Source organism: Micropterus dolomieu, linkage group LG15 (genome assembly GCF_021292245.1).
Source record: "Micropterus dolomieu isolate WLL.071019.BEF.003 ecotype Adirondacks linkage group LG15, ASM2129224v1, whole genome shotgun sequence".
Taxonomy (NCBI): Eukaryota; Metazoa; Chordata; class Actinopteri; order Centrarchiformes; family Centrarchidae; genus Micropterus; species Micropterus dolomieu.
In genome coordinates this window covers 18,691,698-18,705,769 of record NC_060164.1, presented here as the reverse complement: position 1 = coordinate 18,705,769, position 14,072 = coordinate 18,691,698, and the positions used below count along the sequence as shown (strand labels likewise).

Below are 14,072 nucleotides of genomic sequence, written 5' to 3'. Positions count from 1 at the left end.
TGTCTGCAGGACAGAGACAAGACAAGGACTGGGTATCTGACAGGAACACATGCACACTTCGGAGTACACAACAGTCAGGACAGACAAAAAAATGATAAGGGTAAACTGGTTTATGCAAGTGACACTTGAACTACGGAGCAATGAAGATGATGAAGGACAGGCTTTGTTGTACCTTTGGTTGACGTCAGATTGTCATCTGGTAGAAACCATTAATATGGTGATGCTTCTGATACATAGATGAAAAGCTAAGATGAAAAAGTGTCTCACTTAACAGGTCAAATTAAAACTTTCTCACTTCTACGGTTGGATGTACAGTACTACATATCATAAATGGCAAGAACCACAAGGTTGTCAACTTTGTCATAATCTGTATGTACAATTTAGAGGACAGGGATGTTGCAAATGAGGCCACTGTAAAAAAAAAAAAAATTTGCCTCAATATATACATTCATGCAGACTGCTTCATTAAACTAATCTTGTCAAAATATAGTGATTCAAATCATGTGCATCCATCTTCCCTGACTTATCCTCTCTCACTTGCTCCTCCAATACCAGCTCTCCCATGTACACACAGGGCTCTGCTGACATTACTGGCAAGGAAGGCTAATATCTATAAATCAAATCAGTCCGTTGCAAGGAATAGAGAATAGAGAGACCCTTCCCACCATATTCTAATGCACTGTTTAACCTAACCTTGTCTTTTTTCATTTTGCTCAAGCTTAGATAACAACATATTTTATCAGCAGCAAGAAAGAAGAGGCAATGCTGCCAATATACATGGCCACGAGATCTGTCATGGGGCTTTATTGGGAGATGAGAAACACTGTTAACAACATCAAGTCACTGATTTACAGGCAGAGAAGAGATAGAGAATCTAATATACAGTATGTTTAGTGGACAAAGTAATCTGATCTTTATTTCAAATAAAAGTCACAAAAAATTATGTAAAACAGTTCTTGACGAAAGGTACATTAGTATTAGCTGCAAAATTTACAGGTTGGGTATGCAGTTCTGGACAAGTCCAATATGAAAAACACCATGATATGGAGCGAACAACAACACAGCAAGTAATGTAACTAATGTTTGTTAAGTTGTGGGTTGACTTACAGTTGCTGCTGCAAAGTTTATGTGCAGAGAGGACGAGACGGTCTCAGAGCCAGCACGCCAGCTCCGGACAGCAATGCTCACAATTCTCCTGCTACTGTAGCTAACATCACAACAACATGTCTTGGCAAACTAGAAAGTAAGCTGGAAGTCCAAGGGCAAGTATTTTAATGTAACCTGACACACAAATCATGACTGGGAGTGGCTGCAACAGTGTTGTGTGTCTCAGTCCAAACCACTTTGTTGGTTTCCCATTTACAGAACCAGGGCTGTGTACAAACAGTACACACACAGAACAGACAGCTAGCAGACCGCGAGGAGATAGTCACTGAATTTGACAAAAAAGGATTAGAATTGTATACCCCACGCGTACCCTACCCCAAATGCAACACCAGCTGAAAATCCTAATTCTGATGACCTTGTGAGGTTTTAATTCTTACCTTACTGCAAGTGTACCTAAAAGTGGGTCAGTAGACTTACTGTTGGGTGTATTTACAGGTGGAACAGACCGCGTGTCTGGCAACACCAATCACTAAGCAACAAAGTATAACTGATGTAGGCAGAATTTTAATGTTGTAGCTGATAAAGATGGAGCTAATTGTAATTACTTTGGGTACTGTTTAATCTTTAAGAATGTATAACTGTTTAAATGTATTTGAAATGTTAATGTAACCATAGCTATCAAATAAATGTAGTGCAGTAAAGAAATAACCTACAATATTTCCTACTGAAATGTTGTGGCGTTAGTATCAAGTAGTATAAAATGGAAGATAAATACTCTAATACATACTTGAGTAAATGCATTTAGTTACTGCTTGTGATAGAGTTTTTCACCCTTTAATTAATGTAGTTATACTGTAAGTGAAAGGTGTTGGTAAAAGACGCTTCAGCTCAGCCGCCGCACTGCAGGCTTTCATGGTCTGAGCAGCACTCTTTCAAGTGTGTGGATGTTTGCTCACTCATACGCATGGACTACCACACACACAGAAACACGCTCATGTTCTGTCACTTTGCTAGCTAAGGGTGTGCTGGACACATTGTTGAAGTGTTTGAGATAATAGCATTTGACAGGCTGCTAGTGTGGTTGTCATGGGGATGCCAACGGAACAGCCACCAGCCACGGCATCAGAAACAAAACGGGACAGCAGGAGAAAGCACAACCATTATAAACAGTATTGTCCACAGGAATGTCATCTCTCAATTAGCTGATAAGACACTATAACTAGGGGTCAGTGTCTGAGAACCAAGATGAATAAAACAATGGTTACCAAGACAAGGAATTCTAATGAAAGTATTAGGACTGTGTTTTTGTTTTAGATAAGAGCGTGTATAGCATTACTTTAAATAAACTATAAGCAAGACTATGGCTCTGTCCCAAATCCCTCCTTATTTACTTCAGCAGTACACTACAATGTCTGTATTGACAGTGCCCTAAAAATACCAGAATGGAACGAAAAAAGTTGTGTCCAAGCCATGCATACCACTTTCTGCTAACAACCCTGCAATGCAATGCATTCTATAGATGTGAAACTGTTGTGCATCCCAGCTGTCAGTAATGGTGCACAATTATAATGATTAGTACAGTAAGTGTGTGAAATATGAATGCACTGCTCACTGTTGAGTAAAATTTTGAATGTCCATTATACAGGGAGTTGTGAATGATTAAACAGAGGGGGTAACAAAGCCAATGAGTCTACAGCCATGTTAGCAGCTCCGTGAGGCTGCTAGGCACAGTGGTGCTAAATTGAGCTAAATTCTGCCATCAGCATGCTAGCAAGTATATAATTTATTTTTGTGAGTTAGCATGCTATCATTTGCTAATAAACAATAAACACAAAATACATCTGAGGCTGATGAGAATGTCATTAGTTTTGCATTTGATCATAAAAGCAATGAGGGAAAAAACTGACCTAATGATGATACTAGAGGAAAAGTAAGGGGATGACCAAATGGATTACAATGCATCCTCTGGGGAACATGAATGTCTGTACAAAAGTTTATGGCAATCCATCCAATAGTTAGATTTGAGATATTTTGCTCTTGATCAAAGTGGTGGACTGACCGACAGACCGACATTTGCCATCCATAGAGTACAGCTAGCAAAACAGCTCTCAACTATATCAGAATAGCTGTGATTAATCATCTTGTTTACACAGCTGCTTGGACAAGAAGTTTGAATTTATTTTAATGAGGTCAGTTTTTCTCAACCCTGACAATAATTTTCCTCTGAATATTTTAAGGCTGCCATAGTTCTTTCCAGTACATGCCCAAATTAAATTAAAAATATATGAAATAATATAGCGCACTTAGCATTTGCTTCAGATTACATAACTGCAAAGCTAAGCTAATTAAACCCCACATTTCAAAATAAACATGATTTCTTACCTCCCTATGTTTAAATATAACATAACACTCTCAACTATATACTAGTAGAATTTATGGGTTTTATTTATTTTAAAGTTTAAAGAATTTATTTATAATAATATACTGTATATAAATATATAATATTTAAAGTTTGCCTGTCTTGACCTACATTATTAGAGTAGTTTGCTGAAGCATTATTGTTTGATATAAGGACACATACGTATAAAACCAAGCTATTTAAGAAACACAGCTGAACACATTTTGAAAAATCATTATTTTGCAACATTTTAGCAGTGGAAGGCACAAGACGAGGAAGCAACAGCAGCAGGTTGAGTCAAGATGGCGCCTGAGGTTTATAGACGAGGCTGTACTGCGGATGGTGCTTGCTAAGCTGAACTAATGGTGTGAAGCTGTGAGCCTCAGTAGGCTGCAGGTGGAAGCTTCTCAGCACGTTGCAACCTGCAAGCTGAGAGTGTATATGTGTGTGTGTCTGTCTGCCACAATGACGAGTTGAGAAGTGCACAATTTTAGACAAAGGTGTGTCTCCATCTGTTTGGCAAATGAAAATGTATGTCTCAAACATATGAAAATGTACCCTTTAGAACAATTGCTGTTTGACTTTTATTATTTTGCTGGTATTGGATTTGCACGATGGCACTCAGTCATGGCAGGCTAATCACTGAGACATGATTGCTTCTGGGAGAATGACTCCTCATTGTTGCGAGAGGCACCAAGCTGCAGGGGGACAATCAGGCCAGCACTCTCAGTTACAGTTACAGTCAATTTGGATGGAAAATGCCACTTCCAATGGTTGTTTGTTTAGAGAGAGTTCCCATTAAAGATATGAGTCATGAGTGAATCATTTCACACAGGAGGAGAGATGACTGTACTCCAGCAGGGTCTAAATACATTCCTCTCTACATATCCTCTGTGTGAGGATAAAAGCTGACTGGAGTGGCATGGGCTCTGACTAGGGCTCTGATGACTTCAAAGAGAGGCGAGGGATGTGAGAGGAGGGGACACAGAGACAGAGGTGGATGGATGCTTCACTGGTAAGGAACCACACATTGGGGGCGTGTAGAAAGAGAGCGAGTGAGTGAGAGAGAGTGCAAATGTGAAAGAGACAAAGGGAGAAATTTAGTGTGATATTGCGAGCATGTGAGAAACATCAAAGACCTGAAACTGAACAAAAGAGGGCATGAGAGTGGGAGGGGAAAGTCAGGGGGGAGAGGGAAATAAAAGAGATAGAAAGGGAGAGGGCAAAGTGCAAAGACCAGAGCAAGAGACAGAAAGGGAAACTCGGATGAAAAAGTCTTGGGACTGAGAGAGTCTAGACAGAGGGAGAGGGAGAGGGAGAGAAAAGTAAAAAAGATGTTTTGCAGAAAGACTACATTCTTGCTTCAAGCTGCTAAAATACACTGCAGAGAAGGGAGGTAATGCATGAAATACTCTGCAGAGAAGATAACAAGATTTCTTATTTCTGTTTACTTTTGAAGGCTCTTAACGTGCAAATATAATTTTAGCTTTGGCAATGATTTGAGGCTGCTATGAAATATACAGTACTTGCTTTGGAGAATTATCTTTGGCAGAATGCTGTTGTGGATATCAAAATAGTTTTGCAATTAGGACAAATTAGGTGATAGTATTGTAGTTCTTGTGGATTGGATGTCTATTTATTAAAAATGATTCTTCACAACAAAAAGTGTATCTACCTAACCATATCTTAAATACCTCAAAGTTGTATGTGCTGTAGTATGTCTTAAATCATATGACAAGAAATCACATACTAGGTTAAATGAGACCAGACGTGTAGATATGAAAAAGAGATGCAACTGCTGAATGAGAAGCACACATGATAACAACTTTCTACAATAAACAAAGACACAACATTTAATACATCAAGACATAAAGACAAGAAGGGAATTTATACACCGTAGGCAGTGTGGAAAGGAACGTGCCGTCACCAGAAACAAAAGGAGAGTGCATTATAAGTAGAGTTTGCATGGACACAGTTGAGATGCAGATGGTGTATGTAGAGATGGAGGGACAGGAGAGGTGGGACAGAGAACAAGGACAAATAGATGTTTTGGACAGATGCACAGACACATAACCAGTGTGTGGTGAATACAGAGGAATACAGCAAAAAAAAGAAAATCAGATAAAACTGTCACCCTGGCTCTCTTTTTCTCTTTAATCCTAACTGAGCATCTCTGTCCTCATTAAGACCATCACACTAGAGATGGAGAAAGATTCATTCACCACTCTGCCGAGGGTTCTCCTGTAATCTTTAGCTAAATGTTGAGCTGGAATTAAATGACCAGACAGAGGCGAGGCCTGAGTCAGCCTCTATCTTAAAGCCCAGGCTTCCTTAGACTCTTATATAACCCTAACAGACAGGACTAAAGACTCCAGCTGTGGCAGCCCAAACCATCCCCAAGTGACGTCCACTATTCAGTTCATTCTCCGTCACCTCACTAACTAGCCCTGCGGTACGAGGTAAACCACTTCATTTTTATTTAATGCACCAAAACAGTTTTTGCCAAGCAATTTGGTCTCCCACAGTTCTGTTCATATGCAATTAATATGCTCAGGATTTATGCTCCCTGAATGAATTTAGTGCCAATGCAATTGTATAGACTGGAAACAGGAGAAATAATAGGATCTCTAAACCTCACTATTCAACACATTTTACACATTTGTTTAACCTGTACAAACACATATAGCCTTAATTAGAGCTTACGAGGTGCTAGTAGGCTGAACAGACAGACTGTATATCAGAGAGTGGTACTGATCCTCATATAGCAAATTTCTTCTAGGATGCACAAAAAACCTGAACTAAGATATGTTCAATCTTCATATTTTGTAGCTCAGTAGTGTGACATGTGTCATTTCTGATACTACTACAGGGGGCACTAAAGATGGAAATCTTTCACATAAAGGATTTGATTTTTTTTCACTTTCATGGCTGGTCACCAGCCCAAAATAGTTTGTAGCTCCAACCAAAACATATAGAATTAAAATGTTCAATAACCACTTATATTAACTAATTGCTAAGCCGGTAGGATTATCTTAGCCCCCAGTAAGATGAGATACCAGAAATACACTACTATCAACTATAGCTTGTGTCACAAATACCAGCCCCTCTAATTGGCGTTTAGGTATTGATGTCAGCAAATACAGGCAAAATGGATTAGTTTGAAACGTACAATGCTATAAATGCTAATTTTCCATCCAATAGTGTCTGCCAAACACCCACACTTTCCTTCAACAGTGTGTGCAAAAAAGAACATGGATGTTTTCATACACAGGAAGAGAAATCGCCTGGCTGGCGAGCTGACATACAAAGAGCCCTACTTCACACACAAAGATTTCTCTCTGATCTGGCAATTATAGATCATCCCACCTCACCCACTCTCTCCCTCTTTCTCCCGGTCCTGATCTTCTGATTGCAGACTGACGGAGACAGTGAGTACAAGCATCCTTCAATCTGGCTCTTCACTGAGAAAATGCAGAAAATGTACTCAGTTCCCTCCGCTTTATGACTCACGAACAATGTAGGATGGTTGGGAAATTGTATTGATAACAGGGCAGGCTACTATAGGCTAGGTTTAACAAATGAAGATTAGTCCTAGATTAAAAAATGCTTTCCAATGATAAGCTCTCTGCGCAGTATGTAGTAGTCTAAACCAAGACCCACTGTATTAATAATGGCTGCTGTCCTTCCTTGTCTAACAATACTGTATTACTGTTGTGTTGCAGTTATGCAGAGGAGAGGGACAGTCTTGTTCCTGCAAAATGATCTCTTGTACACAACCACTTAATCACTTGACAAATCAATAGCATGCACTAATACCTTTGCCCTATTTGTTATTTCTGTTTGTTCATTACTTCATTACTGAGTCCCACTAAGGGGAAATGGTTCAAATCTCACAGTGCAGCATCAACACCCTTTTCATAAAGTGTGTAGGACACAGTTCCCTGCAGCAGAAAAGACAGAGAATGCAAACGTTATAAGAGGGAGGGCTGGTAAAGACATGTTTATAATCTTTTTGACATGACCATTGACTATTGTTTTTCTCAGAGGAAAATTTGTTATACATTATATGCAAAAGCTATTTTGGGATTCTTTGGTAGTTGCAATGTTCATAAACAATGGAAAATGTTGCCACATAGCAAACTAAATTGTACTCAAAGTTATAATCATGACAATTATGTAGTAATTGGTCATATGACACAAAATCAATTGCATGACAATATTGAATGAATTGGAAGCATATATTCATCAGGGACTAGCTCATTTGTATTACTGTTTGTATAGATACTACTGGGGAAAACAACATGTCTGTACTCTGTGCTAGTTTTATATTTAGTGATAATAGTTTTTGTGAGGTTGTGTTTACCATTATCTGACATTGTTTGGCCAGAAAACCTACAGTTAGTTTGTGTATATACAGTAACATGGTGAAATGTTCAAGAACAAAAATAATCTCACACTCTCTTTGCATCACTGTCATCTGCAGAAAAGATCAAGTTTCAACAGGGACCAATTATTTCAAAGAGTTTTGGTATTTATGTAAGCAGCAGAATGTAAAACAGAACTCTCCGATATCGACTGAAGATAGCAATAGCAGTATGATACAATGTAGAATGTGCTCAATGAGAAAAATCATAACAGAAGACAGAAGCCAAACTGGCTGCTGGAAGAACAATTACTGGATGCCCGTTGGCAGCTCAGATGTAAATAAGAGTGGGCTGGTGCCTTAGCTGTCAGATACTACACCACAGAGGAAGATCAGACTCCAGTAGTATACTGCAAAAAAATGCAATCTTAACTATTTATCTCAAGTTGCATGGAGTTCTTGTTCTAGAATCAACTGAAAATCATCTGAGAAGCAAAGGTGCAAGTGGAATTTGGAACTTGTGGATGGATAAATTATTACATTTCAAGCCGAATGACAATTTTTGTTGCACTGTGTGAACATATCTGCCAATGTTGGATGGTGGGAGAGGCAATAATCAAGAAAATGTGATATTTTCCCTTGTGCAACAGAAAACTTGCGATGGAGAAAAGACAAAATGCTGTGGAATTTCTGAGGGAAAGTGTGTCAAAGATATCATGTGAGATAGGTGTAAAGGTGGGTGTCTGGTTTATGACAAAACTTAAGTTGGTAGACTGTTAAATGTGTCTGCAGCCTTTGTGCTAATCTTAAGATTTTTTTATTGACAGAATAAAGTTTTAAAGACTGCTGAGTATTGTGGATTTTCACTTCAAAGTGAATGTAAAGAAGCATCAATATTTTACTGTCTATCTACACTGTACGTTAAATCTAATAATTTTAATATATATTACTGTGTGTTGTCGTTTCTCTGTCTTACCGCCCACTTAATTACAATCATGCACATGCTTACACACTGACGCACACATACAGACACACACAAAAGCACTGGATGGTGAGAGAAGATGTTCCCTCCTCATGCTCGGTGGCTATGAACTTCGCCAGAGCTGTTTTAGGCTCGCATAAAAAATTCAGCACTCTCTCTTAGCAACATTTGCCCTACATACAGCAAACACACATAATCACACATGCATCACAGCATTATTGGTGGTGCACACATGTGCAGACATGAAAAAAAAACACACACACAGATACAGCACATTCTGACACACTTGATGACATAAGCCTGAATTCATGTGTAAGCATAGGGCTGGACAATAAAACAATAACAATAATTATCGCAATTTTCTTTTTCAATAACAATATAATAAATGTTCAATAAATATTCAATAAATGTTTGATTTTATTCACTTGAATCATACACAAATTAGGACTTCATTTTTTAATAAGATGTTTATTTTTCTGAGGAAAAAGGACTGAAAAAAGCTTTTAGTTAATTTTACTCATGCATATTTGTTGACAAAGATTTTATCATAAATGTTTTGTATGTTCTACTTCAGATTTGTGAAGTGATCACCTGTTTGGCTTCAAGTGTTGAATATAAAGAAGAGTTTAAACCACAATTAACCATCAGGTTTCTTCAACTTTAACTCAGGAGCAAAAATCAGCCTTTAAACGTGAAAGAAAAAACTTCTCGTGATAATTATCGATATCGAAAGATATGAAACTTTCTATCGTGATAACATTTTTGGCCATATCGTCCAGCCCTATGTAAGCAGCAAGACATCACAAAGGCTTTTATATGGTAAGTAATGATCTAGACCAGGGGTTGGCAAATAAGTCTGGCATTGGGCCCAATTTTTTTCAAGTCATTAGATGGTGGGCCAGAATATCATCAATTGACCATTTATATTCCTACATTAGGTTACTGTGTGTGCGATTAGCTCTGTTGGTTATGCACAGGACTCCCACTCTGAGAATTGTGTGTTCAGTCCTTACTTGCAGCTAGTATTTTTTTCTTCCTTTTTCAACAAATTGATTGTGAAGAGATTTATTACATATTCACAATTAAGCATGTGCAGGATTGTGTACATCCCGGCGATTGGTCCACATCAACCTATGGACGCTTATTTTCGTGTCCCCAGTATCTCCTGGCAGAGAAAATTCCTGCTTTTTTCATTCAGGGGAATCCAAGCCAGAGACTCTTGAATTTCCTTCAGAACTTTTCAAAGTAAAAGCTCTCAATTAAACATGACATAAAGTACTGCTGCAAAAATGTTCTCGCGCATTTATTTTGTAGGCACACTTAAGTGATTATGTGAGTAACTTTTGCTATTAGATCATCATTTCAGTATCAGCCGCTATAATTTTTTTTTTGTCGCTATCAAATTAATATGGCCACGGGCCAGATATTATTGCTGGCCGGCCTATTGCTGACCACTGATCTAGACTCTCAAGACACACTGTGCATATGTAATGAACATTTTATTGGCAAAAAGTCTGGTTGCCAGCGACTGTTGTCATAAAATTTATGCATCATAAAGCCAGCTGTGTGTGTATTTACATGTGTTTCTGCACAGGTAACTATTTTAACTGTTGTGTGTGCATTAACATTTTCAAACTCAGCGCCTGTGTGCATGCCTCCTAGATCTGCAGACATCTCTGCACACATCTCCACAGCAAGCGGGTCAACACCTCAGCTCACCCATCCATTTTCATTAGACGTTAATGACAGGAGTGGAGGGGTGGACGAACCAGAGAGAAAGCAAGATTGAGTGAGTGAAAGGATGTAGTTATGCTCCCAGTGGAAGGACTATCAAACCACTTTCTGCTGTCCTCAACCATAAAACTCCCTCTGCTCATATTACATAATCCTTCCACTACCATATACTACTACCACATAGTCAGCTATTGAATGTGGCGGGTTGCTTGAAATCAACATTACCTTTTCCACTGTGTATTTATGATATTGTTAAAGAGGTCTGAGCAGCAAGACAGAACATAAAAGCATGTTTTCCACTTGAGAATTCAGCTCATCTTTGTGTGGCTCAGTCAGCATGGGTTGCAACACCTTTGCCAAGTCATCTCCATCTGAAAAGCATTTGGGGCACCTGTTTATCCTGGCGGTATCCACATGTCTACAGACAGTGGTCTTCCAATTGCAGTTTAAGTTAGACCCACTCCAGAAACACAATTTCATCCTCGCTGCCTTCACCGTGCTTTTTTCAATCTGCAGTGTATCTAGGTCAGCCAGTGTACACAACCAAGCTGTGGCCATGTGTGGTCAAGTGGTGAGAAGTGAGGAATTGGAAGATATATGAAAGATTTGTGACTAAGATGTTAATCTGACGAAACATTTGAGAACAAACAGCTCCTTAAGTCTAAAATCCTTGCTTCCTCCTAATTTTGAAGAAATCAAAATTGGCTGCTGAAGGTAAAAGCAGCAATATAAACACACAGGGTAAGGAGATTTTTCTTATTTGCATACTTGGTTCGACAGATCCTTCATGGCGTGCGAAAAAGCAGGAGTTTCAGATCAACAGCAGGAGACAGGAAGAGACATCACATGTAAGTGAATAGCTGGAAAGACCTCAAGTCAAGATTTAATGCTCTTATACAGGCTGCAACTAGTTATCATGCCTCAGCATATTTTGATGCTGTTTCATATTAAAATGAAACTTAATAAGAGACATGACTGCATCCACTGTCTCCACAAATAAAACCTATAAGGAATGACAAAACCAGTCACATTCATCTATCTCCGTTATCCTCAATACTTGGCCTACTTCATGAACAATCTAGTTTATAAGCCTGTCTTCTTGCTTTGCGAAGATCCTGATATTGCCTAACACGCTGTGAGTGCTATAAAAGACCATCAATCTATGATATCATGCTAAGCGTATCCTCATCCTGGTGTGCAGAAGCTGTCGCAGATGGAATGGGAGCATTTGCAGGAGGGTGAGGACAATGAAATGAAGATGTCCACTCATGCTTGAGTTATCCACAAGTAAGATGTGGAAATGATCACTTCAATTGTGCATCTGAGAGTGAAGTAAAACATTAAATTACCCATCAGGCTCATGAGCGATACTGTAGATGTTTAATACATTTGCAGGATACCATAACCTAGAATCTAGCCACAATTAAGTATGGAATAATGATACCTGGAATAAGTCAATCACGCATTGGATTTTGATGGAAATGCAACACATACAGCATACTAAAACAGATCAGAAAAATTCCCTATAGCTGTTAGACAACAGCACCACCGGGGAACGGAAGCCTCTCCTGTGGGTAGCAAAAGCAATTTTCAAAACAGCTTATTTTTATGTTAATCTTAAATTTATCTGTTTTTGTGTTAAGGAGAATAAAATACTACAACCAAATCAATGCAAGCGTGGAGCAGTGCGTATCTATATTTCACACTACAGGTGTTGAGGTTCCTATAATAAACCCTAACTGGACCTCAGGCCTCAAAGTAAACAAATGTTGTCTTTCCTGCAGATTATTATTTCATTAATCCATTTGATGTTTGGAGCAGTATTGGATGAGGTGCCCCAGCAGTGGGCCATTTCACTGCACTCCCTTTCTCTAATTCTCTAATGTAGTAGCATATTTAACAGTGAAGACAAACACCACTAGCAGTGTAATGAACAATGGTTAAAAAGCCTTTGGCTTCCTTTCAGTTCCATTAATGTCAGTCAGTTAAAAATCCATCCCCAACATAGTAGCGATAAAAGCTGATGGTTTAGCTGGGAAATGTGTGCATGCCTGTCAGAATGTCTCACTGTGTGTGTGTGTGTGTGTGTGTGTGTGTGTGTGTGTAAGCATGCTCTGAACCTGCTTGCACGCCATGCATGTTGTGAGAGAGAAGCTGCATATGTTCTCTCCACGCTGTCATTAAGCATTACAACCCCTAAATAACCATGGCACAAGAACGCTGTCTTGCCATTAGTATTAACAATTTCCATTGCACAGCTCATGGTCAAGTAAATTGATGCGAGTCCCAAACACACACACACACACACACACACGTGCAGACTAAAAATAGCCGCTGCCTTACCTTTCTGTACACTATCATGTTGGGGGACTCATCCGCTACCCCGTTGGTCCCCTGCCCACCACTGTTGGTCTGCGCCATGATCCAGTAAGTAAATTTGCCACAGGAAATGTCAGGTGCTCCTGTGGTGGACAGAATTGGTCCATCAGAAGAACAATAAAGCAGGGACATAACTTGCCCTTACCTTAACTACTATTTGGCTACACATGTTCACATGTTCACATTTCACAAGGTCTTGACAAGGACATTTTTTAAGAAAGCCTGCTGATTTTGGACAAGGTATGGTTACAGGTAAAATGTGATATCCCAGTAAATCGGGCAAAAGTTCAACTTGAAGAACAAGGACTGGCACCATGTAGGACTACTATCAATGTCTTCTCAGGTGGATTCATTGTGCAGAAAAATCAATGTCTGAACAGTGATAACCTTTTACTATTTGTTGACATCAGAGCATTCAGCAGCAAAACTCACGTCCTACTAGTCACTTACTATGGATGCAGCCTAAGATTGCAATGGCAATATAAGGTGAGGTAAGATACGGACCCTGACAACAATAAATGCAGTAAAACAACACATCATCCCTGGAGGAGGTACTCTACAATGCAGCTGAGATACATCCATTCGGGTAGAGCAGCCATAGTCAAGACGTGCAAGACTGTGCAAATGTAGCTTAACTGATATCGCATGCACGTTACAGCTTGATCATTCTTTCTTCCCCTTACGACACCACACGACATCTTTGGGAGGTTTAGTCTGCAACACTAAACATCCTATAGCATGCAAACAGCGAAGTCATGTAACCTGCTCTTCACATGAGGACGTTAGCGCCACTGTATTGTGTTTTTCTAACACAAGCCGCTGCCCGTTCCAGCACCTTGGACAGCCACAGCAAAAAACGCCCGTTACAGTCCCTCTTCTTAATCACGAATAGCGCGTAAAATACACAGACAATACAGCGACATCGGTCACCGGAGGAGAAGGGGGGGGGCTTACCTGAAAAAACACGCAGCCCGCTATAGGACTCCTGAATCAGAGGTGGAAGCCTGGTCTTTGGTGTTCAGTATGTCAACTGGCAGACATAGGAATGCGAGGATTATTCATTGGCAACGTGAAGGGGCAGACATTCGGTGGACACTTGGTGCGGTACA

At 39.5% G+C, this 14,072-nt stretch overlaps 1 protein-coding gene across 2 annotated transcripts in view; it reads right to left on the bottom strand.

Moving 5' to 3' along the window:
* rgs7a (regulator of G protein signaling 7a) overlaps positions 1 to 14,072 on the bottom strand; it is a 56,312-nt gene extending 42,240 nt beyond the window's left edge. Inside the window, exons 1-2 of one of the 2 annotated variants that reach the window (XM_046071122.1) lie at positions 13,918 to 14,072; positions 12,928 to 13,046 (exon numbers count right to left, since the gene is read on the bottom strand). In XM_046071122.1, the coding sequence (XP_045927078.1) occupies positions 12,928 to 13,005 (78 nt within the window). In that variant the 5' untranslated portion in view covers positions 13,006 to 13,046; positions 13,918 to 14,072. Of the gene's footprint in view, positions 1 to 12,927; positions 13,047 to 13,725; positions 13,833 to 13,917 lie in introns of those variants that run through there. The other variant, XM_046071123.1, reaches the window with a different exon arrangement.